At 42.4% G+C, this 26,817-nt stretch overlaps 1 protein-coding gene across 5 annotated transcripts in view; it reads left to right on the top strand.

The window, feature by feature from the left end:
* The window catches only part of LOC129711357 (PWWP domain-containing DNA repair factor 3B-like), a 62,508-nt gene that overhangs the window by 24,030 nt on the left and 11,661 nt on the right, over positions 1-26,817 (top strand). For 3 of the 5 annotated variants that reach the window (XM_055658963.1, XM_055658961.1, XM_055658962.1), the window contains exons 3-12: positions 5,545-5,633; positions 6,418-6,488; positions 9,873-11,120; positions 14,758-14,886; positions 16,878-16,948; positions 18,098-18,183; positions 19,514-19,574; positions 20,955-21,030; positions 21,619-21,669; positions 25,065-25,510. In XM_055658963.1, coding sequence (XP_055514938.1) covers positions 5,545-5,633; positions 6,418-6,488; positions 9,873-11,120; positions 14,758-14,886; positions 16,878-16,948; positions 18,098-18,183; positions 19,514-19,574; positions 20,955-21,030; positions 21,619-21,669; positions 25,065-25,510 — 2,328 coding nt within the window. The remainder of the gene's footprint in view (positions 1-5,544; positions 5,634-6,417; positions 6,489-9,872; positions 11,121-14,757; positions 14,887-16,877; positions 16,949-18,097; positions 18,184-19,513; positions 19,575-20,954; positions 21,031-21,618; positions 21,670-25,064; positions 25,511-26,817) is intronic. The other 2 variants (XM_055658965.1, XM_055658964.1) reach the window with 2 other exon arrangements.

The following is a 26,817-nucleotide window of genomic DNA, read 5'->3' as shown; positions in this document are numbered from 1 at the left end:
CTCCAGCATTTTTGTCTACCTTCGATTTTCTGGCATTGCAGTTCCTTCTTAAAAATTATTCCAGTAAATGTTATGTTCTGTGGTTTTTCCAAGAATTGCAAGGGTCACGATTATCATAACATGATAACATTACAGTACCCAATTTGTGCATAGCAGAGGCTTCAAACATTTCAGTACATAAATCAATACAATGATAAGCAGTATGATAGACCCATAGTGAACTATCATTCCCCAGATTCCCCATGTTAAATGGCCACCATCCTCCACCTCCCTGGTTATACCTGTGCATATCAGTTCCTACTTTCTGGATCTTTTCTCCAGAGTCTCCATCAGGTAACGGCTCTGATTCTTTCACCTGTAAATGTTATGCTGACAGATTATTGGTTAGTTTGATGAACATAGGTTATTATATCATCACCCAGTGCATGTAAATCTAAAGTACCTTCATGGGGTCTACTAGCTCCCATGGAGTCCTTAAGGGTATACCATAGATAATCTCTGTAGGTGATAGTTTCGTAGCACTGTGGGGGGTTACTCGCATTTCTAATAGGTCTAAAGGCAACGCCTTAATCCAAGTTTGTCCCATTTCTCCCATTGACTTTGTAATTTTATTCTTGAGGACTCCATTAGCTCTTTCCACCCTGTCGGAAGTCTGTGGGTGATGGACACAGTGAAATTGTTGTTGGATATTAAAATATGCACATGGTTCTTTGTTCAGTAGCAATAAAGTGTGAGCCGTTATCGGAACTTATAACTGTAGGTAGCCCATCTCTTAATAGTAACGTCACAGTGGTTTCAGCAGTATTATTGGTGGTTGGTAAGGCTTCAAACCACAGACTAAACTAATCTAATCTAAAACAAATCTAAGCAATATTTATAGGAATGGGCCCTTGGCGTTTCAATAAAATCAATCTGAATGCATTCAAATGATCGTGCTGGCATCGGTGTTACCGCGGGGGGTAATTTAATAGGTTTGCCTGGGTTGGATTTCTAGCAAATCCTGCAATCGTAGACTTGTTTTAGGGCCTCCTGCCGAATTTTTGGATGCCACCATGTCTCCATCATCCTAATCATTCCCTCCTTTCCAGCATGTGTAAGGGAGTGGATATAGGTTCGAAGGGTGGGTAAGAATGCATCAGGTACACAAACTTGTCCAAGGGGAATTAGGCAAAGACCCGTTGTGGAGTCAATAGCTCAGCCCTCTTGTTTCCATAGTTGTTTCTCATGGGCAGAGGTGTCCCTCTGTATTAACTTTACCTTCCATTGTCTGGCAGAATTCGCAAGCTGCTGTGTGGGCAGTAATGACAGCTAGGGCATTCTCATGGTTGACTGCTTTGTTGCGGCCACTCATATGGGTATTGCACTTAATAATGGCCACGTGGACTGGGAGGATTAATGCTTGCAGTAGGTCACATAGAGTAGCTGGTGCAGTAGCCAGCACTGTTTTTAAATTGTGAAAGTCGTCTTGTTGGAATGAGAGTGGATTGAATTGCCGCGGTGCCTTGGCAGAGGCAAGAGTGACAGTACTTTATTTTAGTAGCTCATCGATGTTCTCAGCAATTTTCTTTATCTCTGTACTTGCAAACAGAAGGTCATCAGTACACTGTTACTGCTGAGCTGTGGGGCAGCCTGTACAGACCCTGCGCAGACTGTTAGTTAAAGTTCTGCATCGTAAAAGGTCTGCATTTACCTGAGCATAGCATTGATTCTCGGCATCATGCTTTTTTCCTTTTCAGTCTTCGTTGATTTATATCCTGTCTCTCTGGTGCTCTGCTTTGTTTAGCTCTCTCACTACTGGATTCAATACTGCTCCTCCTTCCTCTTCTTGCTCAGCCCTTTTCCTTCTTTATCATCTTCCTATCAGTATCGCTATCAGTATCATTTTCTTCTGGGGTTGCCTTTCCCTGTAGGGAGGCCGGAGACCCCTCGCTACGGGGTCTTATAGGGACTGGTGGCCAGGGCATATGGGGGAGCTGGTCTACACTATTCCCGAATTTGTTCCTCATCCATGCCAGACCTAGGGTTTCTGGAGGATTTACTGGTACAGGTGCACAACCTTTTATCCGAAAGCCTTGGGACCAGACACTTGTCGGATTTCGGACATTTTCGGATTTCAGAATGGAAGATTTTTAGCGTAGATTAGGTAGGTAGCGCGGGCGGCTTGAAAAGTCTGGAGCTGCTGCCTCCTCCCGGGTGACCGGGAGACTCATTGCATAAATGTTAGTCAGTTAGTTTGGAGGGATTTTATGTGGTGGTGGTGGAGTCGGGGTGAAGGGGGAAACTTTAATTCTTAGTCCCCTACCTGGTCGGCGACTCCCAACCTCGCGGAGCTGGGGGCTCCGTCCGGCCGTGGGCGGCGCCGGTTGGAGCTCCGACCCCGGCAACTCTACCCCTGGCTGCGAGGCGCTCCAAATCCAGCGCCGCCCGCGGTCGGACGTCCCAGCTCCGGGAATGTCGGGAGTCGGCAGCGTCGCAGCGCTGGGATACCAGCGGGGAGCGGGCAATGCCTTACCGGGTCGCCGTGCGGCAAGCTCCGGAACGCTGTGGCCGCCGACACACAACATCGCGGAGCGTCGCTGGATTTGGAGCCGCGGAGTTGGGGGCTCCGTCCGGCCGCGGGCGGCGCCGGTTGGAGCTCCAACCCCGGCAACTCTACCCCTGGCTGCGCGGCTCCAAATCCAGCGACGCTCCGCGATGTTGTGTGTCGGCGGCCACAGCGCTCCGGAGCTTGCCGCACGGCGACCCGGTAAGGCATTGCCCGCTCCCCGCTGGTTTCCCAGCGCTGCGACGCTGCCGACTCCCGACATTTGCGGAGCTGGGGTGTCCGGCCGCGGGCCGCGCTGGATTTGGAGCGCCTCGCAGCCAGGGGTAGAGTTGCCGGGGTCGGAGCTACAACTGGCGCCGCCCGCAGCCCCAACGGCCACAGCGCTGCGGAGCTTACTGCACGGCGACCCGGTAAGGCATTGACCGCTCCCCGCCTCTCCGACCAGGTAGGGGACTAAGAATTAAAGTTTACCCCTTCACCCCCCCTTCACATAAAAGCCCTCCAAACTAACTGACTAACATTTAAGCAATGATTTACAGATGTTTAAGCGTCTCCCGGTCTCCAGGGAGGAGGCAGCCGCTACAGTAGTACAGACCTGGGTTGACCGTGGGTCGTTTTGGGTCAAGTTTGGCGCCAAACGCGAGCTTTGGTGCGCAGACGACATCTGGAAAACATGGCCGGTTTTCGGAGCTTTTCGGTTTCTGGAACACCGGATAAAAGGTTGTGCACCTGTACCTGTTTTTTTTCTTAACTACGAATTGTTTTTGTTCCTCGCTCTTTTTATCAGCGCTTTCTTTTTCCGCTTGAGATCTTTTCTCTCTCGCGCTGTATATTTTCTCTTGTTCCTCCTGGCCAAGATTCATCTCCCAAACGTTTGGTTAACTTATGACAATATTCTATAATCTTTGTTATTTTTAGGATTCAAATAACACACGTGTTGTACGGGTGTTCCCCTGAGACTCCCCATGTTTACTTTTAGTCGTGAGCTTCTCTCAACCCGGCCTCTTAATTAACGACATACCTTTTTAGCTTGCTCTATCTAATTGCTGACTACTTACTCAATAGTAAAAACATATTAATTAACGACAAACCTTTTTAGCTTGCTCTATCCAATTGCCGACTACTTACTCGGTAGCAAAAGCATACACAATTGGTCTTAGCTTCATTGTCTGTCTCTAAGTATCTTGGCAGGGAACCAGATCATCTGATGGGGGACCTCTGATGGTTTGCGGGAGGTCGGTCCTCAAGGGGTCCGACTAGTGCACTTTTTCTCCCCATCCGGTCCCGGTCAAACTGCGGCCTCTTACTCAGTCGTCGGTTGATGGTCCCAGCGAGATCCTGCCGACTACCCCAATGATAAAGTTTGCTGCTTAAAACAGACAACAACACGAATGGTTAAAGGTAAACCAAGACGAGCTTTAATAGATCGTCAGACGGGAGCGGGAGGACTTGTGCAAAGAGTATACAACTATACTCAGCGCTCCCTGTGCTTCCACTCAAAGATGCAGCATTTTACAATTTATTATATATTGTTCAAGTCACATAATTTTTCTGTGTCACAACTGCCTGTGTCTCTTACAGTTAGCTTATTCCAGTAAATGTTATGTTTATGGATTTTCCAAGAATTGCCAGGTTCGGTTATACCCACATACATGCAGGTTTGCAGAAAATGGTCAAGCTGAGTTAATAGACATTAACTCTTTCACTAATGTTGAGGTTACTTTAGCAAAGTATATTTTGGACCATTACTATTATTTCATTAGTGGCAGGTATTGCTGCTGCTACTGTTTGAAGGGATGAACTAGTTTCCAAAGGAACAGAAGATGAGGGCTTCCTATTTCTAACCAGCAGTGTACTTTAAAAAAAAAAAAAAAAAAAAAAAAAAAAAGCAGTAGTGTTTAATGTATATTGTACCAATTCCGTGCCATTCTAGCTTCTGTACCGAGGTGCCTTTTTATTAAGGAAGAGTGAATTGAGACCATTCCTAACTTAACCCAGTGTAACCTACAATTGTGATTCTCATATAACTTGCAGATTTGTGAAGAAACGGGGAGGAATTTTGTGGAGTTATGCTAAATATAGAACTAATTATTTTTGGCTGTGATTCCTTTCCCCCAAACAAAAACAATGTAAGCAAATGGCACAGTGGCGAAGCGGTGAATTTATTGCCGTACAGCGCCAGACATCTAGGTTCAAACCTGACTACAGGTGCTGTCTGTATGCAGATTACACCACTCAACGTGGTATCCAAACTCATTCCTTGATCAGTGGGTCAGAATTCTTTCTAGTAACTTAAGTTCAAGTTCAAGTGAGTTTATTGTCATGTGTCCCTGTATAGGACAATGAAATTCTTGCTTTGCTTAAGCATACAGAAAATAGTAGGCATTTACTACAAAACAGATAAATGTGTCCATATACCATGATATAAATATATACACACATGAATAAATAAACTGGTAAAGTGCAAATAGCAGAAAGTGGTTATTAATAATCAGAGTTTTGTCCGAGCCAGGTTTAATAGCCTGGTGGCTGTGGGGAAGTAGCTATTCCTGAACCTGGTTGTTGCAGTCTTCAGGCTCGTGTACCTTCTACCTGAAGGTAGCAGGGAGATGAGTGTGTGGCCAGGATGGTGTGGGTCTTTGAAGATACTGCCAGCCTTTTTGAGGCAGCGATTGCGATAAATCCTATCGATGGAAGGAAGGTCAGAGCCGATGATGGACTGGGCAGTGTTTACTAATTTTTGTAGTCTTTTCCTCTCCATGGTGCTCAAATTGCCGAACCAAGCCACGATGCAACCGGTCAGCATGCTCTCTACTGTGCACTTGTAGAAATTAGAGAGAGTCTTCCTTGACAAACCGACTTAACCACCATATTGATTGTTCAAGACTACAGTAATGGCTTTTGCTCAATTTTAGAACTTGTCTTTCAAGCATGACATTTTGAGTGCTGTTGATAAATGTATAATGTTGCCCATATTTTGTTTTCCTTTTTAACAAAAGATACTGCTGAAGTCTGGCATTTCTCCCACTGAAACACCCGAGACAAATTCAGATTGTTTAGATGTCCAAATAATATGCTTGGATAAAAGGCAAGTATTGAAAATTAAATTTGATTTTATCAATGCAAATGTCATGGACATGGCCATTTAATTATGCTGCTTGTTTAGAAAATGTGATAATCGTCAGGATTTTTTTTATCATTGCACCTTGTTTTCTTCCCAATATGACAAAGTTGTGTTTATTTCTCAACTATAGTATTGTGCTCTGACATTAAATAGATTGTGGAGCAAATATTCTCCTGATGTAAAGTTTTGTAAAAAGCTTATGCATTAGAGTATGGGTGATGGGTATATCATTATTGAATTTTTAGATACTTTTGTTCTTTGTTAATGGACAATAGAATAATGCAAAAAATAGGAAAAAACTGTCTGGTGAATTATCTGATTTTATTCGTTTTCATAGTGACAAGGGTTCTCATCATGCACTGATTAAAGGAGAAGGAGCAATATGTATTTGTGATAGTCGGATTTCAATTTGGGATAGATATTTTAAAATGTTGCATATATGTGGTGATGCTACTAAGCTAATATGATTTTTACCAATTCATAGGCAACTTTTTCACACGTGCAATATTCCTACTTGATCGTTCAAATCATATGATCAATTTGGAAGATTATTTCCAAAGTCACAGGCATTGGAAGGATGAAATCTCTAATCGTGTTACTTCACGTGGAAAAACAGAATTTAATTTTTACCGCCACAAAGCTTCACTGAAATTCCTAATGGCAAATTGGTTATCCTGAGTTTGGTGCTCATTTGTCGCTATGTTAACCGTACAAAACCATGGAGTATAACATTAATTTTGTATTTTAGATTAAGAGTTAATCGCACAGACACAAGACCATTTGAGGAAGAACAAGCCAAAACCATTAGCAGTGGATTAGGTGAGTCCTTGTTCTCGAAATGATGTTACCATAGGGAGTGCCGTAATTATAATTTATTATTTAGAATATACATGCAACTGACTGAATTTTGAAGCTTTATTTTCCTATTATTGTTTTGCATGTTTTTGTTTTGAAAAGATTTGCATTTCTCACTCACAACGTTTGGATGACCCAAAGTGCTTTGCAGCCATCAAAGTTCTTTTGAGATATGCTTATTCATATTCCTTCCATTAATTCACTTTGTTCACATCAAGCTCTCTCAAAGATATGAAAATGGGATACTTTACCCCCACTTGAAAGCATAAAGCCTTCAGTTTCATGTTTCATTTGAAAGGTATCTGCACTGTTGTGTCAATGTAGCTCTTTGGGTTCAGTCTTGGGGTGATAGATGCAGCATGGAAACAAGCCCAGCCAGTTCACACTGACGATTCAATCACCTTTTTACATTAATTTACTGTTTATTGAAAGTCTTTGGCATGAGAATGTTGCCAAAATGGCTGCAAAAAACTTTCAAATTTAAAACCTTGCAATGCAATGCTCCAATGTGCTTATGAGGAGTAACATTTTATTAATATGTACAAATGAAGAAAGCAACATTCAATTTGTGGAATTAATAATCTTGAACATCAGGCACGGAAATCGCTATCAAAACTTGGGGGACACACAATTTCTATCACGAGAGCCTTCGGCCGTGGACGGTAACATCGGGAGCTGAACTGGTTGGTGACTGACTCCGAGCACCAGCAATAGCAGCTGCATCCGCCCCGAATCGTGGGGCTTGAATCGGCCCGTTCACGGGGCCTTTCATCGGCCGGCGGGGGCTTCAACATCGGGATCCTTGATCGCCTCGATGCAGCAGTTTGATTTTAAGCCGCGCCGGGCGCCGATTCAGTCCATAGAAAATGTCTGATAAATTCCGGATTACAAAACATGGGGGGGGGGATTGTCCCCACCTCTCAAAGCATGTTGGAGGCATGTGTATATCCCGCCCCACCAGGATTTCCGACCCTGTTAAGCATACAATACACCCTTGTTATTATGGACCAAGGGAGGAGAGGAGAGCACTGTCCTGTATGGTATGGCTGCCCACCCTGCAGCTGTCTGTTTTTTTTCTCTCTTTTTTATTTATTTTTTATTTTTAGTTAGTTGAGTTTTTTGTTCTGTAGTTCTAGCCTTTTCTATGTGGGGGAAGGGGGAAATTGCTTTTCTAGGGTCCCTACCTGGTCGGAGAGGCAGCTTTTCTCCGGGCTGCACCGTCGACCCGTCCTCGCGGCCTATCAGCGGGCCTGGAGTGGCGTTTCCTGTCGGGGACCGCCCAGAACCTCGGCTTCGGCAGCGGCACAGCGCTGGAGCGCTATCGCGGAGCGGGCGATGCCCTACCCGGGTCGCCGCGCTGGAACTACAGTGAGCTGAGACCGCCGATAAAAACATTGCGGAGCTGCGGGTCTGAGGGTGGTGGCGGCGCTGACTTTTCATCGGGAGCATGGGATCTCGCAACGAGATCACCAGTAGCGGAGCTCCATCCGGCACGGCCTTGTTGGCTCGGAAGCCACTGCGTCCAGTACGGAAGCGGCCGTTCCAGGTGTCCCATGCTGCTGTGAGGATTCTCCCGACGCCGGAGCACCATCGCCCGGCGAGAACGGCCTGGAACATCGGGCCTCCATGGAGGCAACTGTGGAGGCCTCAATAGGCCCGACTATGTGTGAACTGGGGATGGGGACTGGACATTGTGCCTTCCCTCATAATGGGAACCATTGTGGGGGGGATGTTTTTATGTTTAAATTTCTTTATTACTGTTATGTCTGTATTCTTTCTTTATGTGCTGCACGGCAAGAAGCATTTCACTACACCTAGGTGTATGTGACCAATAAAATAACCTTTTGAATCTTTTTTTGAGAGGAGGTGGTGTCCAGTATTGCCGATTGTCTATTATAAACAAGTGAAGTGGGTGAATCTTAACTAGCTTAAGGCTGGTTGGGAAGAAAAGCAGCATTGAGGATGGGGTTAAACCAAGGGGAATTCTCAAGATAGAGAGCTGTGGAGCCCTGGACCTTGCTCACGGTGCGCCAGGGACGGTCCTGGTACTAACGCCGCCTTCATGCTGCTCGCTCTCCACCTCGTGGTGCCTGTGGTGTGCAATGGGAGTTTCGCTGTGTTACCAGTTGATGGAGGCACGCATTGCAAGGCGACACGGGTGCTGTGCAACGCTCTGCACCTGAAACCTCAGGACCTCGTTTTGTGGCAGCCGCTGTAAACTCGTGCCCAATGCAACACTGTTCAAGTGTGTTCTTCTGCTCGCTCCCTCCCCTACCACTGTCTTTCTGCCGCGCGCTGCTCGACAGCCACCACCATGAATGGACACCCCAGTCTGCTATAACCAAAATCTGTCAAAGGTTTCAAAGGTTTTTATTAGTCACATTCATATACACTGAGGTGTAATGAAGTGAAATGCTTTTTGCCATTTTGCAGTACACAAAAGAATACAGACATAACACAAGATGAGAGTCTTAAACACAAAGAACATCCCCCCACAATGGCTCCCACCATGAGGGAAGGCACAAAGTCCAGTCCCCAACCCCAGTTCACCCACAGTCGGGCCTATTGAGGCCTCCACAGTTGCCTCTACGGAGGCCCGATGTTCCTGGCTGTTTTCGCCGGGTGGTGGTGCTCCGGAGTCGGGAGAGTCCTCACAGCGGCATGGGAACCCTGGAACGGCCGCCTCCGTACTGGAGGCCGCGGCTTCCGAAGCTGACAAGGCCGCGTCGGATGGAGCTCCACAACTGGCGATCACGTTGCGAGATCCCAGGCTCCCGGTGTAAAGTTCGGCGCAGCTGGCCGCTCCACAGTCCCGCAGCTCCGCGATGTTGTTCCCGGCGGTCTCAGCTCACCGGAGCTCCAGCGCGGCGACCCAGGCAAGGCATCGCCCGCTCCACGATAGCGCTCCAGCGCTGTGCCGCCGCCGAAGCCGAGGTTCTGGGCGGTCCGCGACAGGAAACGCCGCTCCAGGCCCGCTGGTAGGCCGCAAGGACGGGTCGAAGCTGCAGCCTGGAGAAAAGCTGCCTCTCCGAACAGGTAGGGACCCTGAAAGGCAGTTTCCCCCTTTCCCCCCCTGTCGTATAGAGCTCTGTGATTGCGAGGCTTTACTGCACTTAAATTCAAGTTTAAATATCATTATTATAAAATTATAAATATCTTTTATCTCAAGACAGATTCTAATTCCTAACTTGTTCTGTACAAAGGACCAATGTTTCTTCCCAAATGTGTGCGTTTTTCAACAGACGCCATCAAAGATTTTAATTACATTTGTTTTAGAGGAAATGATATGTTTTGTAGCTTTATTTCCCCTTTTCTGATCAATATCACTTTTTCCTTTTCAAAACACAGTGTGTAGAGAACACTTCACTCATGAAGAAGCTTTGGAGGAATTGACTTACAGGAAGGCACTTCGAATTGCCTTGAACATTTTAGCTGGCAATGACTCCTATTTGCCTCCAATGACGATAAAAGAACCTGTATTGGCAAAGACTGAGTTTAATTCGGAGAAGCTTAAAAATAATGCATGTGCTTTCAATTCTAATGGAACACAAACAGCTTTGAAGCCAAATGGAATGCATTTGCTTCAGGAACAGGGGAGCATATGCACTCGGCAAAGTAGCAGGAGAGCATCTTGTGTTAAAAATACGCCAGAAAATGAACAGACGAGAACGTGGACTCGATCATACACGTTAAACCAGTCTTCAATTCCGAGAAACATTGCCGAAAAGGCAGAAGGTGGTCGTGTGGGGAAAAGAAAAAGAGGAAGGGTGAAAACAGATATCTGCCATCCCCAGATAGATACTTCAACAAATAGCTCCCCACAATATGAACAGCCACTACAACCTATGAAATCAACACCTGAAAAAAATAGATCTTTGGGGAAAAAATGTGGAAGGTTACGAAAAGAGGAAGAGTCTTCAATCCATGCCTGTAGTTCGACAGTCTCTGGAGTAAAGAAAGATCAAAATGGAAAAGTTAAAAAGGGCAGACAGAAATCAAAGTTTTGTAAATCTACCTGTGAAGGAAATACAGATTATTTCCCATCCAACTGTAAATCTGAGGAAGTTTGGGGGTCTGATATTTCTTGTAGCTATTTAGAATCTACTCCGAAACGTGGGACATGCGGCCACGTTGGATCATACAAATTCCCGCTCGTTTTAAGCAGCCAAAGAAATATTCCGTTTGAAAATAAAAATGATTTGAGCCAAACCAGGGAAATAAACCAGAAAAGGAAACGAGGGAAAAAGTGTGCAGAATCTAAGGAGTGCCTTAATGCCAGCAAGACTTCAGCTGATTTGGATGCGAATGTGAAATCAAGCAACAGGTCAAATGTAGACTCTGCAGAAGAAGGGAGTCCAGAACAGCATTTTATGAGTACTATTTTTGGGTTGCCTTTGGATGGGCAAGTGAGCCCTATTAATGGATGTAACCAGAAACATACTAATGTGGACAGCCCTCAGACGAACTGTCCTGCTGCTGAAATAAGTAAGGAGGGAACATTCAATGCTTCAACCATTACCAAAGAAGAAGGAACTTTATCTAGCACATTGCTGCAAACTCATCTTGGGTCATCATTGTTTGAAATCGATGAAGTGGGTAAGGTTATCTCTTTCTATTGTGACATTAATCTTGTTTATACTCAAAAGCAACATGAAAATCCGAATGTTTGACTAAAAATTACGATTTTTTTAAGGATGTTTTGCCTCTTTTTACTTGAAGTAAAATTACCTTTAGAAATTATATTGATGTGGATTAGAATAGTAAAATTGCTTATTGAAATGCAGTGTCTCCGATCCATTTACACCATCGATAGCAAACAAATTGGTTTAACTGTTGGATTTTTTTTTTAAAGTAGACTGCTAATCGTTAGTCACTAATAATCATTGAGCATCACAGAGCTGGTAAAATGTGCTTTGGGAATTAGGAAATGTAAGTACATCTTTGCAAAGCACTAGAAACAAGGAACTCCAGATGCTGGTTAATACTCAAAAAGGAACAATGCTGGAATAACTCAGTGGGTCAAGTAGCATCTCTGGAGAACATAAATAAGTAGATCTACACAGCCGCACAGCCCGTTGTTACCTTCTCCTCAAAATCTGTAGACACAACTGCCCTGGCAGACCCAATGTCCAACGGAAATGATTTCTACGTACCTCGACTCCATCCTATAAACCTATAGACTCCATAGCTACCCCACTAAGATCCCGTAGGGAGAGGGTCTCCAGCACCCCTACAGGGAAGGGCATCCCCAGAAGAAAATGATACTGATATGCGACTCGGAGACTGAAAATATACTGATAGTGACTCGGAGACTGAAAAGGAAGATGAGAAAGAAGACAAAGGGCTGAGGCAGAAGAGGAAGGATGGGCAGTATTGACTCCAGCAGTGCGAGAGTTAATGCAGAGCACCAGAGAGACAGGATTCAAATCAAAGGACTGATTCAAATCAAAAGACTGAAAAGGGAAAAAAAACATGATGCTGAGGCTCTGTACCCTGACGACCCCCGACTGACTCAATGCCTGAAACTATTGATATGCTGTGGCAGATCTACATTTTTGTGGCCCTGAAGCTTGAACTGTTATGGTGCGGTCCCTTCGCAACCAGCAACGAGGTCTGGGAAACCACTATTGTCTTCCTCAATGGGGTTGTTCCACAACAGATCACCACAAATTTTAATTTCTGGCATAGGTGACATAATGAAGGGTTTCGGCCTGAAACGTTGCCTATTTCCTTCACTCCATGGATACTGCTGCACCTGCTGAATTTCTCCAGCATTTTTGTGTACCTTCGATTTTCTAGCATCTGCAGTTCCTTCTTAAACATCCTTAATTTGAACTTGTTTTGCTTACGGCTAGCCTACATGATGACCATTAATAACCTTTTAACAGCATTGTGTTTGCAAGTACAGAGAAAAGAAGGACACCGTGGCAAGGTTGTAGTATATAACTGACATTACAAAGATAAGTAATGCAGTACACAAAATGGGAGTCTTTGTAGTTGTTTTTACTAATTGAAATGGAACGTTGCTGCAGAAAACGTGAGCTTGTCCAAGGCTAAAAGAAGGAAACTGCCGAGTTTGTGGAAAACCGTGCAAAATTGTAGAGATAAGTAATAACTTGTTATTGGATATGCCTGATGTGGGCATAGTTTTTCTAGTGTTCGAAAGAGCTGCAGTACCTTTCGATCATGCCATATATGGATATGGTAGGAGTGTTTACTGATAAGATATTTGTATAACTATACTATCTCTCCTTTGTCTCGGTGAGTTGGACCCTGAGGGAATGTAATCTGTCATCCTGAAGCTACTGCCAACTTCCGCCTGACGTTGAAATAGAAGAATCTTGCTTTACTTTGTGTTTGGTTGTCTGTGAAGGGTTAAAGAACTTTAACAATTACTTCCTCTAAATGATGTAACAGTGCAGATTTACATAACTGACGTGTTCAACATTTATGATATATAAAGCAAATTATAGGTTATGAGAGAAATTTAAAATGTTTGTAAGACCTGGCTCTCAAGATCAGTGTGAAATCGTGGCCCTTCAGCTTTCTGTTAAATCTTTCCCCTCTCAGCTTAAATCAACGCCCTCTCATTCTTCATTTGCCAACTCTGGAGGAGAAACAACTCTTTGCCCCATCTATTCCCTTCATGATTTTATACATCTCTAAGTTCACCACTCGGCCTCCTGCGCTCCAAGAAATAAAGTTTTGGTTTGCCCAGCCTCTCCCCATGGCTCAGGCCCTCAATTCCTGGCAACATCCTCAAATCTTTTCTACACTCTTTCCAGCCTAATGCCATCTTTCCTACAGCAGGGTGACCAAAGCTGAAATCAATGCTTCAAGAGCAGCCTCATCATCAGCTTGTAAAACTGTAACATAGTGTCCCAACTTCTATGCTCCATTTCCCAACTAATGAAGGCCAGCATGCCAAAAATTGCCTTCACCACCCTGTCTACCTGTAATACTACCTGTTTTGCATGGTCGTGTCATGCCAATGTTGCTGTGGGCTCTATTAGTGCAATACTAATGGTAGATGGAATTAGTGGTAAAACTATGTGAAGAATCCATTCAACTGGAATATGCAGAGGTCTTTAAAGGCACATATGACTTTTTTCAGTGTCATCTTCCCCACCTTAAGGTGCCAGTTAGCACAGAGCTATGGTTCCAGTGACTTATGTTAACTTGAATGTCTACTTGTTTTTTAAATTTGCAGCGATTCTCTGCAGAGAGAATGGCACAGGCATCTGCCATCCATCTACATGACTTTGTGTTAGTTTCCAGTTAGTAATTGGGACCACACGACCCATCTTGGTTCAATGAATGTCACAGCCATGGAAGTACACAAACGTTCAGATAGGATCAGGCATGACAGATGTGACCATTCAAAAAAGTCATGACAATCAACAGCATCTTTATTGTTAATTTTTAGTCTAGAGATACAGCGTGAAAACAGGCCCTTCGGCCCACCGGGTCTGCGCCGACCAACGATCCCCGCACATTAACACTATCCAACACACTAGGGACAATTTTTACATTTACTAAGCCAATTAACCTGCAAACCTGTACGTCTTTGGAGTGCGGGAGGAAACCGAAGATCTCTGAGGAAAAACTACGAATGTTCCTGCTTCTCTCAGACTTAAGTGGATAAAGCCTTATTCTGAGTCTTTGCCACCTGATTGCAGATTTTCCCACTAAAGAAACATCTTTGCAGCAGCTATGCTGTTGGGTCACTTCAGAATCTTGCATCTAATTACTTATTCTTCTGAACTCCAGAAACCATACACTCTTGTGCATTCTTTCCTCATAATAGTGTCTCCTCAGGATCCTGGAATTAATTGCCTGAACCTTTGCTGCGCTATTTCTTAAAGCAACTACCTTTTCTCAAATGACATCAGAGCTCTGCATGTGGTGAACTAAGATCATTAATTGATCAATCATAAATAATAAACTAACAATTGGGTTTAGTCATTATTGTCATCCTTTTAGAGTCATCCTTTCAGCCTAACTTGCCCATGCCAACCAACATGCCCTATCAATGCTAGTCCTAATGTCTAAACGTTTATTAAATGTTGCAAAAGTACCAGCCTATATTCACTCAAAGTTTAAGGTGAATTAAATGACAAACGTGCTTCAGGGTAGGTTGTACAAGTTCAAGAAAATAGCCCAAATAGCACTTCACATGGCAGTCCATTGCTAGTATCATCTTTAAGTATGTAAATATTTGGACTTTCTGCAGGAGTACAATCATCCTCTTTATTGTCAGTAGAGTTTAGTTCACCAGACTGCCTTTCAACAAGCCAATTCACAGAAGAGGTTATGGAGGAAGAAGATGACGAGAACCTTCCAAGCATACTGGTGCACCAAGGTGAGATTTGTAACTCCATTTCTTTGTGTATAAAAATCATAATTTCAACTTTTTCTCTCATCTCTCACAGTTCACCATGGCCTTGGGGCTGACAGTATAATTTGTTGTTCAATATATTAAAGTTGCAAGGCATATTTTATATGATGGAAAAGTGATATCTAAGCAATAACTACTGTTATAATTTCATAAGTTCTAGGAGCAGAATTAGGCCAAATTTGGCCTATGAAGTCTACTCTGCCTTCAATCATGACATCTACCTTTCCCTCCCAACCCTTTCCTGCCTTATTTCCATAACCCCTGACATCCTGTTAATGTCAAATTTAAACTACCTGCTGTTTAATATCATCCCAGTTTCATGGAACAAGTATTTTTGTGCAATAGTCACATCTTTTATTTTTTTTAAATGAAGAGTTTTTCTATATTAATCAGGCTGCTAAATTGGTGTTGCACTCTTAGTAGAATCATATGCAAGTCCACAATACATTAAGATCATGACTAATTTGTACCTTGACTCTTACTAACTCAAAAAATATATTGTTCAGCAGGTCAGGCAGCATCTCTGGAAGACATGGATAGGTGACTTTTTGCATTGGGGCTCTTCTTCAGCCACTATTTATTAACCTGCCTTTGTTCCATGTTCCTTAATACCAAATGTAGTTTTTTTTTAATCATTTCTTGGTATTGTTCAAGATTTAATTTAAACTTGAAAGAGTCTTGTTTATGACTACAACAAAGCGTAATATTTGGATTGGAATACTTTATTGTCACATGTGACAAGTCACAGTGAAATTCTTTGCTTGTATACCCAAGTTGGGCAAATAGCAGCTACCTACGGCGATGACCAAGTTATGAAGGACCCCTGCCGGCTCCTCCTTTGTTCCCCTCCTCCACACCGGGTCCCTCTTTATTCTCCCACTACCCCTCCCTCACAACGGTCCCCCCACTCCGGGTCCATTGTTATTCCCCTTCTTCTTCCCTCTCAGCAGTTCCCCCACGTTCTCATCTACCACGGGTCGGCCATGTCTCTGGCCTACTTCTGCTTTTAAGATGTCTGAATCTTTGAGTGACTCTGGTCAATGAAAAGGTTTTTCTCCACCAACATCAATTCCTTCCAAAATACGAATTTCTTGCCATCAATTATCTATATTCCCAGGGATGAAAGCTAAAGTTATGAAAATTGTGGATAAACAATATCGCAGTCAGATGCAGTTCAATCACCCCCGGGACTTGTTTTTGTTTTTCATATGTTCCCCTGGCCGTGTTGGAGAACAAAAGAACAGTATAAGAAAATATGAAATAGAATACACAAATTCCTGGCGTGGTTCTCCCAGGGATCCATAATTACAGCGAGAAGTGTTTAAACTTGTACTCTATCCTCTTGCAATAATGGATTACATAATATTTACCTTCCCGATTGCTTGTTATACCTTCTGTTAGCTTTCAGTGATTTTATGTGCAGACATATTAGACATATTATGTGCAGACAACCCCTAAACACCAACTCCTTTCAGTCTCTCACTACTATAAAAGGTTTGACCAAATTGGATTCTTATTTTCCACATTATATTCCATTTTCCACATTCTCCTGTTCACACAGTCTGTCTGCATCTCCAGAAGTCCATCAGCATCCTCCTCACCAACCACAGTTTCCTCCAGCTTGATATCATATTTCCCAAGCTGTGTTTGCTACTCTCAGGTTACAGGTAAGTCTGATAACTGTTTGCAATAGAGTAGTGACGCCTATGCCGAATCTGGTTAGTGCATCTTTAAGTGTCCTAAAAATATTAACTTTTTGAACAATAAAATCCCGAAATAAAAATACTTGAGATGCATCGAGATTAAGATTTGGAAGAAAAACAAATAATTTAAATGCTTTCTCTTTTTAAAACAAAAAGAAATGAAGTTGATGGAGTTTAATTATTATTTCCATGACATTTTCAATCGCTGCCAAATTCAAAGCCAATTAATTTATCTTGTGTTTACTTCTGCAGATCAGTGGTCTGTCGCTGAAGGAATGTTGGTGTGGTGTAAATTCCGAAAGTACCCATATTGGCCTGCAATGGTGAGGGAGAAATGAAATCGCAGCAACAAATTCATGTTCTGGTCTTGCATTCGAAATCTTTGCTTATTCTGGAAATAGGTGCCGCATGTGTCAATAGTTGCATTGAAATAGTGTCAAATTATGACTTTGCACCAGATTACTGTGGAATTGAAGGCTTTTGTGAATCACTTTGCTGTAAAGTTGATACCAAGTATTTCAACTCTGGTCTCGCCATGAGATGATTAGTGAGAATTACCTGGAATTGGAATTCTTCACTCCACTTAACCTCAGAGTCAGTTCAGGCTTAAGATCCCCAATATTTTGAGGGGGGCTTGACCATAAATGTTTCTCATGGCTGGAGAGTCCTGAACCAGATGATGTAGTCTCAGGAAAGATTTTAGATATTTTGTCCTGAGCTGAGAATTTTTTTTTAAAGATGTGGACCGTTAGAATTAAGAGGCCAACCTTGGGCATTAGAGGAATGAAGATAAAGGGATTAAGAGGGAAAGTGGACAACAGACAGATTGTGTTCTAAAGACTAATTTCTGTTGTTCCTTTAAAGTTGAAAATGAATAAAAATCATATTAAACACAGAACATGGGAACAAGCCTGTTGGCCCAGTGAGTCCATGCCACCAAGTGCTCATTTTAATACCCAAACACATGTTATTCTCCTTGAAGATCCAACTTCCTCTCCCCCCCTCCCTCCCTCCCAGGTTCTATCCCTCAGCTGTAATCCAAGGGCAATTTGCAATGGCCAATTGAAGACATGCAGCATGGTGGGTTGAGAGGTGGGAGGAAGATGGAGCATCTAGAGGAAACACATGCAGTGACGGAGAGAGCGTGCAAACTCCCACAGACCGTGTCAGAGATTGGGATTGACCCAATTCACTGGTGATGAGAGGCAACAGTTCTATTATCATTTGTGCTGCCCTTGTCTTGTATAATTTTTGTTTAGGGTAAATTGGAATGCTTGCAATGTTATATGGGGGCGTGGTGGTAATAGGCAACCATTTAATTCCAGATCAGATTGGCCCAAAGTCAACTCATTGAAAGGAAACATTTCACACAATTATTGCCCTTGTTTTCATGGCATTTTTTCGCACATAAGTGCAGCAAAACATACTTTCGCATTTTCAATGAATTTTAATTTTAACATTTACTTCAACAGGTAAGAAGTGTAAAGAGTAGGATCAAAAAGGCCAGCATATTGTTTGTGGATGAAAATATAATAGATGTTGAAAGGAATAAAAAAGGGTAAGTGAATATCAACATTTTTTGCTTGAGATTCATTGATGCTATTTTGAGAAACATGTCTCTACTTTAATATTCCAGCACTTTAAAGTCAAATATTCCATTAGTGCCTAATTATTTGCTGTACCCGCATTAACTAAGTGTCTCGTATACAAAGATCACCAGATGCCTTAGCAGTCTCACTCTTATTTTAATTATTTGTAATCACTTATTTTCACCATGTCAGTTGAGAACCTCTCCCTATCCCACATCATACTCCATCGGACAGCTTTTTATCCACTCACTAGTCCCATCTGTATCTCTGCATGCTCTGTATCCTCTTATGTTGTTAATCCAGCTGTTTCTACCATCCATAGATCGAATTGCAGCAGCGTGTGTGATTCCTTCAGTTAAATCACTAATATGGCATATAAGTAATTGTGGCCCCAGCACTTTTTCCCTGTGAAGCCCCACTCTGCCTCATTATATACAGATTGACAATTGAAAATGACCTAACTCTTATCTATTCATGACCAATACCCTATTCATGACAATATATTTAGTAACCTTTTAGGTGGCATCTTAACTAATGCCACAATTACTAGTAGTGTACATGCTAAATCTAAGCTTAAATCGGCTGACCTATAATAATGAAAAATTGTGAAAAAGCTTAAATACTTGGCTTGTGTGTGTGGCCGTTGAGTCAATCTCTTGGTTCTCAGCATAAACATAACTCGCATCTGTAGAATTGCAGTCTGCATTCATCCCCCCGTATTGAGTCAGGCCAGGTGCAAAATCAGTTCCTGCGCACTCCTCCCTCTCTACCACTCAAACTGTCACTGTTGATCCACGTGACAAAGCTTGGAGATAACAGCACTAACTTTAAAAAGTCATTGGAAAATCAGTACGGAAACAGTTTGAGTAGAAGATAATCAAGGAGAATAAAAAGTCAATCATTCAAAAAGGTTTGTCCATACATTGGGAAGAATGTAGAAAAGTAACAGGGGATCTATCATAATGTGATATGATAAGTAGAGAAGTACACTGAGAACATGCATCTCTGGTAGACAGGCAAGTATTCCAGAGTATTAATAGTTGAGATGATATGGACAAAATCCAAAAGGACGGCACTACATCCAAGAAGATCAAATTAATTAAACGGATAGTAGGAAAGAGGATTTACCTGAAAAACGCCACGAACCTTGGTAGAACCTTGGTAATAGTTTCCCCATAAACTAACGGTCATGTTTGGATCCAAGCTTGATGCTTGAGAGTTCATGTCTTCTAATACACATTGGGCAGCTTTATTGTAACAGTGCAATGAATTATACCTGTTATTTTCTATATACTACAGCTTTTGCGTGTCCATAAGAACATTAAAGCCCTTTGATTGTGAGGAACGACATCAATTTACAGTAAGTGTTTACAAATCTCACTTTGCTTCTGTTCCCACATTTAATCTAAACCAGCTAATTAAATATGTTCATAGTTCTACTGATCTATGTTTCTATGATCTCTTCCTGGATGAATTAGATCTTGTGGGTTTTAACCTTAAATTTTGATGGCCGATCTGTGCACTAAAAAAACATTTATCATATGATGAGAGTCTTGTTGGCAAGCAGCCAGGATTTTTGTTTTTGACTACAGTTAATTACATTGCTACAAATTGCAAATGAGTTGGCACAGTGGTAAGAAGTGGGTTCTGATAACGTTAACTGCGTATAAAATGTTAACGTTTGCTGCTTATAGTTCACATAAAGGCCAGTGCTCATGAAGCAATGATTTAGCAGCTTCAAGAAATGAAGGGACAGGACTGTTATAGTTTTCTAGTTTACTTAGAAATCGATGCAGCTATCATGTATAATATAACTTGGGAACCCCTGGTGCCATTGTTACATGGGGACAAGTTGAAGTATTGAAGTATTGATTTAATATCTGCTTTAGTGAATGAGTCAAGAAGTTGGATGAATTGGTTTAAAGCAAGGTGATGCTAAAACATGGAATATCTTGTCACAACTGATGAATAAAGAAAAATCTGTTGCAGCATCCTAATTTGAGGAAGGACATTTTTGCTATTGATGGAGGCAGCGTAGGTTCACAAGGTTAATTCCCGGGATGGCGGGACTGTCATATGATGGAGGAATGGGGCTTGTATTCACTGGAATTTAGAAGGATGAGAGGGGATTTTATAGAAACATATAAAATTATTGAGGGATTGGACATGTTAGATGCAGGGGAGTCCAGAACCAGAGGCCACAGTTTAAGAATAAGGGGTTGGCCATTTAGAGCTGAGGTGAGGAAAAACGTTTTCACGGAGTTGTGGATTTGTGGAATTCTCTGTCTCAGAAGGCAGTGGAGAATGCTGTGGAGAATCACGGATGCATTCAAAAGAGAAATAGATAGAGTTCTTAGGGCTAGCGGAATCAAGGGATATGGAGAGAAGGCAGGAACGGGGTACTGATTGGGGATGATCAGCTATGATCACATTGAATGGCGGTGCTGGCTCAAAGGGCTGAAAGGCCTACTCCTGCACTTATTGTCTATGTATGTATCTATAATAGGAAATTGTGACCACATGGAAACAAATATTAAGAGCAAGGATGTTGTATTGATATAGACAATTCCAATATAACAAGCACAATTATCAATATGTGTGCCAACACCTTTTGCATTTAACAGGAACATGCCAGTTTTAACTGCTATTGCAGCCGATTAGGCAAGCATCCACCTATCAAAGTTTGATTTGATTTGCTTAATATTTGACCATTTTGTAATTGCTGACCACCTTCTTGCAGGCTGCAGCAAGGCACGTTTACAAGAATGCAATTGATTGGTGTGTGGCTCTAATTGATGACTATCGAATTAGAAGAGGTGAGTTGAAGGGTTTTGAAAAAGGTTTTGAAGTGTTATTGTGGTCTTTTTTCCTTCAATCCAATTGCTCGGAACTATAAATATTTCTAGATGTAATTAAACACTGTCAAATTTGTACTACTTTCATTAAAGATACTAGTTTGGAGATAACATTTAAAATTAACAGTAACACAATTGTCTAAATGAAAATTGGCTTTTTTTTTGTGAAGGCTATCTTCTATTGTCATCCAAATGCTTGCCAGTTGATCCCGAGTAGTATCTTGTGGATGTATATCAGCATTTTCCAAAATACAAGTTTTTTCATTTATATTAATTTGGTTTTGAATGTGATTGCCAATCCATTGAGGTTGACAAGAAGGAATGCTAGTTGTATGGTCGCAACACCCTTGTCCCTGATGGCCGTCTGCCGAATGATCAGAGAGGAAACGAGTGAAGGTGTCTGTAATAGAATAGTTTCTTTATTGTCATTGTAACATGAGCCATGTACAACGAAATTTAAAATGCAATGTTATTCAGTTGAAGTAACTTGAATACTTTTTTTTTTTTTTAAATGTGTCCACTTGACTATGTATTGAACTTTCTTGGCAGGTTGTGGGTCCTTCACAGGTTCCTTTGTTGAATATTGTACAGCTGAGCTCAGTAAGTATTTTTGACTTTGGAATTTTACTGTTTTAAGTGACCCAAGGTTCAATATATTCTACAATGTGGTGAGTTGAATTGAACATCACCTCATGTTAATAGGATTTTGTTTTGTTTATAATTAATGGGAAGTTTGTAAACCATTTTTCTCTAGACTTTAGATGATTAGTATTTTAGTTTTCTTTGGCTTAGATCTAAGTTCACCATCTTGGGAGCAAACAAGACAAAGGACCAAATATAATCCAAAGCCTGCTGATATCTACCAGGTCATGATTAAATAGCTAGAGCATTATAGAGCATAGAAAATAAGCATTGGGACAGGCCCTTCGGTCCACAATGTTTGTGGTGAACATGCCAAGTTAAACTGATCTCATCTGCCTGCACATAGAAACATACAAAAATAGGTGCAGGAGTAGGCTAATTGGCCATTCGAGCCAGCACTGCCATTCAATATGATCATAGCTGATTTAGCCATGACTGATCATGGCGAAAGCAAAATCAGTACCCCTCGTGTTTCCTCATCTCAGTCCTAAATGGCCTACCCCATATTCTTAAACTGTGACCCCTGGTTCTGGACTCCCCCAAAATGGGGAACAATTTTCCTGCATCTAGCCTGTCCAATCCTTTAAGAACTGTAGGTGTTTCGATAAGATCCCCTCTTATCCTTCTAAATTCCAGTGAATACAAGTCCAGTCGACCCATTCTTTCATCATATGCCATCCTGGAAATTAACCTGGTGAACCGACACTGCACTCCCTCAATAGCAATAATGTCCTTCCTCAAATTAGGAGACCAAAATTGCACACAATATTCCAGTGCAGTTACCAGCAGTTTTACCAGGGCCATGTCCTACAATCCTTGCAGTAGGATTGCCCTGCCCTTGCTTGTTGTACCTCCCCGTTTCCTAATCTGACACCATTCAGATAATCTGTCTTCCTGTTCTTGCCACCAAAGTGGAGCAGTTAATGTTATGAGACCTAGATCTTTTGTCAGGGCAGATCCCTCTTCTCAGATTCCTCTCGCAATGAAGGCAAACATGCCATTAGCTTTCTACACTGCCTGCTGTACCTGCATGCTTACTTTCAGTGACTGATGTACAAGCACACCCAGGTCTTGTTGTACCTCCCCGTTTCCTAATCTGACACCATTCAGATAATCTGTCTTCCTGTTCTTGCCTCCAAAGTGGAGCAGTTAATGTTATGAGACCTAGATCTTTTGTCAGGGCAGATCCCTCTTCTCAGATTCTAGCTGGTCCTGCTGTTCTTTGCATTTTGTATTTATTTCAGATTTACATCATCTACAGTTTTTTGATTTTTTCGTTTACTGTAATTCTGTCTAAGGAATTTATATTTATAAGGGATTTATAGACAGTGGTGATTGGATTTCAGAGGCATAACGGTTAAAGAGTAGGTTGTTTTTGATACAGGTATGCAACCAGTAAGAAGCACACAAATCCCCTGCCGTCAGCTGCACTTAGAAATTTAAGCACAATTTAAGCACAAACTGCCTTATCCAGATGGCAGTGCTTGTGTGGATTTTGCAGAGTGCCACTGGATCCACCTGCTGGTTCTCGCCTGAATAAAACTTGGTTCTCATCTAACATAGACAGATCTTCCCCAGTGAGATTACTTTAAGACAGAATCCAATAAAGAATCACTATGCTTTGCATATAAGGAAATGCAATTAATGGAAAGATTTTTACTTGGAGCAGAAAGGAGAGTGAAACTGGGAGTTCAGTGGAGTTCGCTCATTACCAAAATAGAAAAAAGAATTGTAAATTGCATTGTTACCCAGCAAGCACTTGCTCCACCTGCTTTTTACAGTCAAGAGAAAGTGAATATTGCTCTTTCCAATAACATTATTTTAAAAGACAATAGGTGCAGGCCATTCGGCCCCTCGAGCCAGCACCGCCATTCAATGTGATCATGGCTGATCATTCACAATCAGTACCCCGTTCCTGCCCTCTCCCCATACCCCTTGACGCCGCTATCTTTAAGACCTCTGTTCAGCTCTCGCTTGAAAGCATCCAGAGAACCAGCCTCCACTGCCCTCTGAGGCAGAAAATTTCACAGACTTGCAACTCTCTGTGTGGAAAAGTTTTTCCTCATCTCCGTTATAAATGGCTTACCCCTTATTATTAAACTGTGGTCCCTGGTTCTGGACTCCCCAAGCATCAGGAACATCCTGCCTCTTAACGTGTCCAAACCCTTAATCTTATGTTTCAATAAGATGCCCTCTCATCCTTCTAAATTCCAGAGTATACAAGCCCAGCCACTCCATTATATCAAAATATGACAGTACTGCCATCCCGGGAATTAACCTGGTGAACCTATGATGCACTCTCTCAATAGCAAGAGCGTCCTTCCTCAAATTGGGAGACCAAAACTGCGCGCAATACTCCAGGCGTGGTCTCATTAAGGCCCTGTACAACTGCAGAAGGACCTCTTTGCTCCTATATTCAACTCCTCTTGTTATGAAGGCCACATGCCATTTGCTTCATTTACTGCCTGCCGTACCTGCTTAACGTGGTTACTTATTCTTGACTAATGAACAAGGAGCCCCCAGATATCCGGTGTACTTCCCCATCCCGGGAATTAACCTGGGAACCTATGAGGCACCCCCCGGGAAGTAACCTGGTGAACCTATGATGCACTCTCTCAATAGCAAGAGCGTCCTTCCTCAAATTGGGAGACCAAAAATGCCCACAATACTCCAGGTGTGGTCTCACTAGGGCCATGTACAACTGCAGAAGGACCTCTTTGCTCCATATTAGATATGAAGGCCAATCTGCCTTCCTGTTTTTGCCTGCCGCCACCAAAGTGGATCACCTTCCCATTTATCCCCCACACTTAAACTGCATCTGCCCCCCTCATCCAACCTGTCCAAGTCACCCTGCATCCTCGTAACATCCTCTTCACAGTTCACACTGCCACCCAGCTTTGTGTCATCTGCAAATTTGCTAATGTTACTTTTAATCCCTTCATCGAAATCATTAATGTATATTGTAAATAGCTGCGGTCCCAGCATGGAGCTTTGCGGTAGGTACCCCACTAGTCACTGCCTGCCATTCTGAAAGGGACCCGCTAATCCCTACTCTCTGTATATTGTCACATGTCCTGAGGTACAGTGAAAAGCTTTTGTTGCGTGCTAAACAGTCAGCAGAAAGACTATACGTGATTACAATCGAGCCATCCACAGTGTACAGATACCGGATAAAAGGAATAATATTTAATGCAAGGAAAAGTCCGATTAAAGAAAATCCGAGGGTCTTCAATGAGGTAGATAGTAGCTCATGACCACTCGCTAGTTGTTGATAGGATGGTTCAATTGCCTGATAATAGCAATGTCTTTGTGCTTAGAATTATCCAAGCTTAACTCGTTCTGACATTTTGCAGGTATCCCTGTACGAAAATCATTTGAACAAGATCCTTCATTAATGACTTTTCCATCCAGTTCGATTGCAAGTCAGGTGGAAGGCCATTCTGATCCAGAATACGACATCACACCAACCAGACAACAGCCTACCAAGAAACTGCTCCCAGACAGGAAGAAAGCTGCCAGGGATCGAGCAAATGAAAAACTAGTGCAGTTCATTGTCAAGGCCAGGGGAGTGGAGAAGCACCTTCAAGCTATAATTAAAGGGAAAAAGCACTCCAAGTGGCTTGAGGAGTTCAAAACCCGTACCCGCAACTCAAGTGTTATTGACACCTACCTTGAAGACGACTGGCAGGTGGACAAAGTGATCAACTATTTAAAAAGCGTCTATGAAATGAGTGTGGGCACAGAGCTGTTGGTGGATTGCGAGAGGTCCCGCTTTATCCTGGATGTCCTCTTACCAGAGGTGAGTTCTAACTGAATTATATGAACTGCATTGTTCGAGCCTCATTGATTTGCCTTGATGGAAAGGAAATAAAACTATAAAGCACTCTGTTAAAAAAAAACTACTGAAGCATTCAGAATAAAGGAAAATTGATTTACAGTCTCAGCTGTATAGTTATACACAGTTGAAACAGGCCTATCAGCCCAACACTAGTCCCACTTGCTTGCGTTTGGCCCACATCCCTCTAAACCTGTTCTATCCATGTACCCGTCTAAATGCTTAAACTTTGTGATAGTACCTGCCTCAACTACCTCCTATGGCAGCTCGTTCCAGGCACCCAACCACCCCTTTGTGTGGAAAAGGTTGCCCCTCAGGTTCCTGTTAAATCTTTCCCTGTCACCTTAAACCTATGTCCTCTGGTTCTTGAATATGACCAGACTTTATCATTAATTTCAGTAAGCTGATGCTTGGGTTAATTTACAATTACGTTCACTTGTTCTCATGTTTGAACATGATGCCAAGACCAGCACTTGCCTGCCTGAACCTAATCCATATCCCTCCATTCCCTGCATATCCATATGCCTATCAAAAAGTATCTTAAATGCCACTATCATATCTGCCTGTACTACTAAGGGTTCCCAACTAAGGGTTCCAGGCATTCACCACCACTTGGGTTTTTAAAAGAAAACGTGCCCCACACATCTCCTTTAAACTTTGCGCCCCCTCACCTTAAACCTATGACTTCAAGTATTTATTTTTTTCTATCTGGGGGGGGGGGGGGTCTGACTGTCTACCCTATCTATGCTCCTCATAAATGTTATGCACTTCTATTAGTTCTCCCCACAACCTCTGGCATTCCAGAGCAAACAAAATCAAGTCTGTTCAACCTTTCCCTGTAGCTAATATTTCCTAATTCAGGCATCCATGTGGTACAGTTAAAATGATAAAAACTGATATGGTTTATATGGAGAAGCTATTTCTAGAGGAAATTTATAGCGGGACAATTTGACTGCAGGAGGCATTTTTTCACACATGGTAATGGAGGTTCTGAAATGCACTCAAAAGCTGTTTGCTGAAATATTTTTTTAATTCTGCCCACCAGGTCAATGCTGACCAGCAGTATTCATCCCATTATCTAGCACATGGTCTATGGGCAATGCAGGTGCTCATCTAAACACTTCTTAAATGCTATCAATTACTCATCTTCCATCGCTTTGTTGGGCAGTGTGTTCCAGCTACTCATCACACTGGATGGAAAAGTGAGATCATATAACTTGTGCTAAGCAGAGAACTAAAATGTTTAACTTTAAAAAACATACTGAAAAGAT

The sequence above is a fragment of the Leucoraja erinacea genome, chromosome 29 (genome assembly GCF_028641065.1).
Source record: "Leucoraja erinacea ecotype New England chromosome 29, Leri_hhj_1, whole genome shotgun sequence".
Taxonomy (NCBI): domain Eukaryota; kingdom Metazoa; phylum Chordata; class Chondrichthyes; order Rajiformes; family Rajidae; genus Leucoraja; species Leucoraja erinaceus.
Note: the sequence above shows the minus strand (reverse complement) of the source record. Positions and strands in the feature narration are given on the sequence as shown.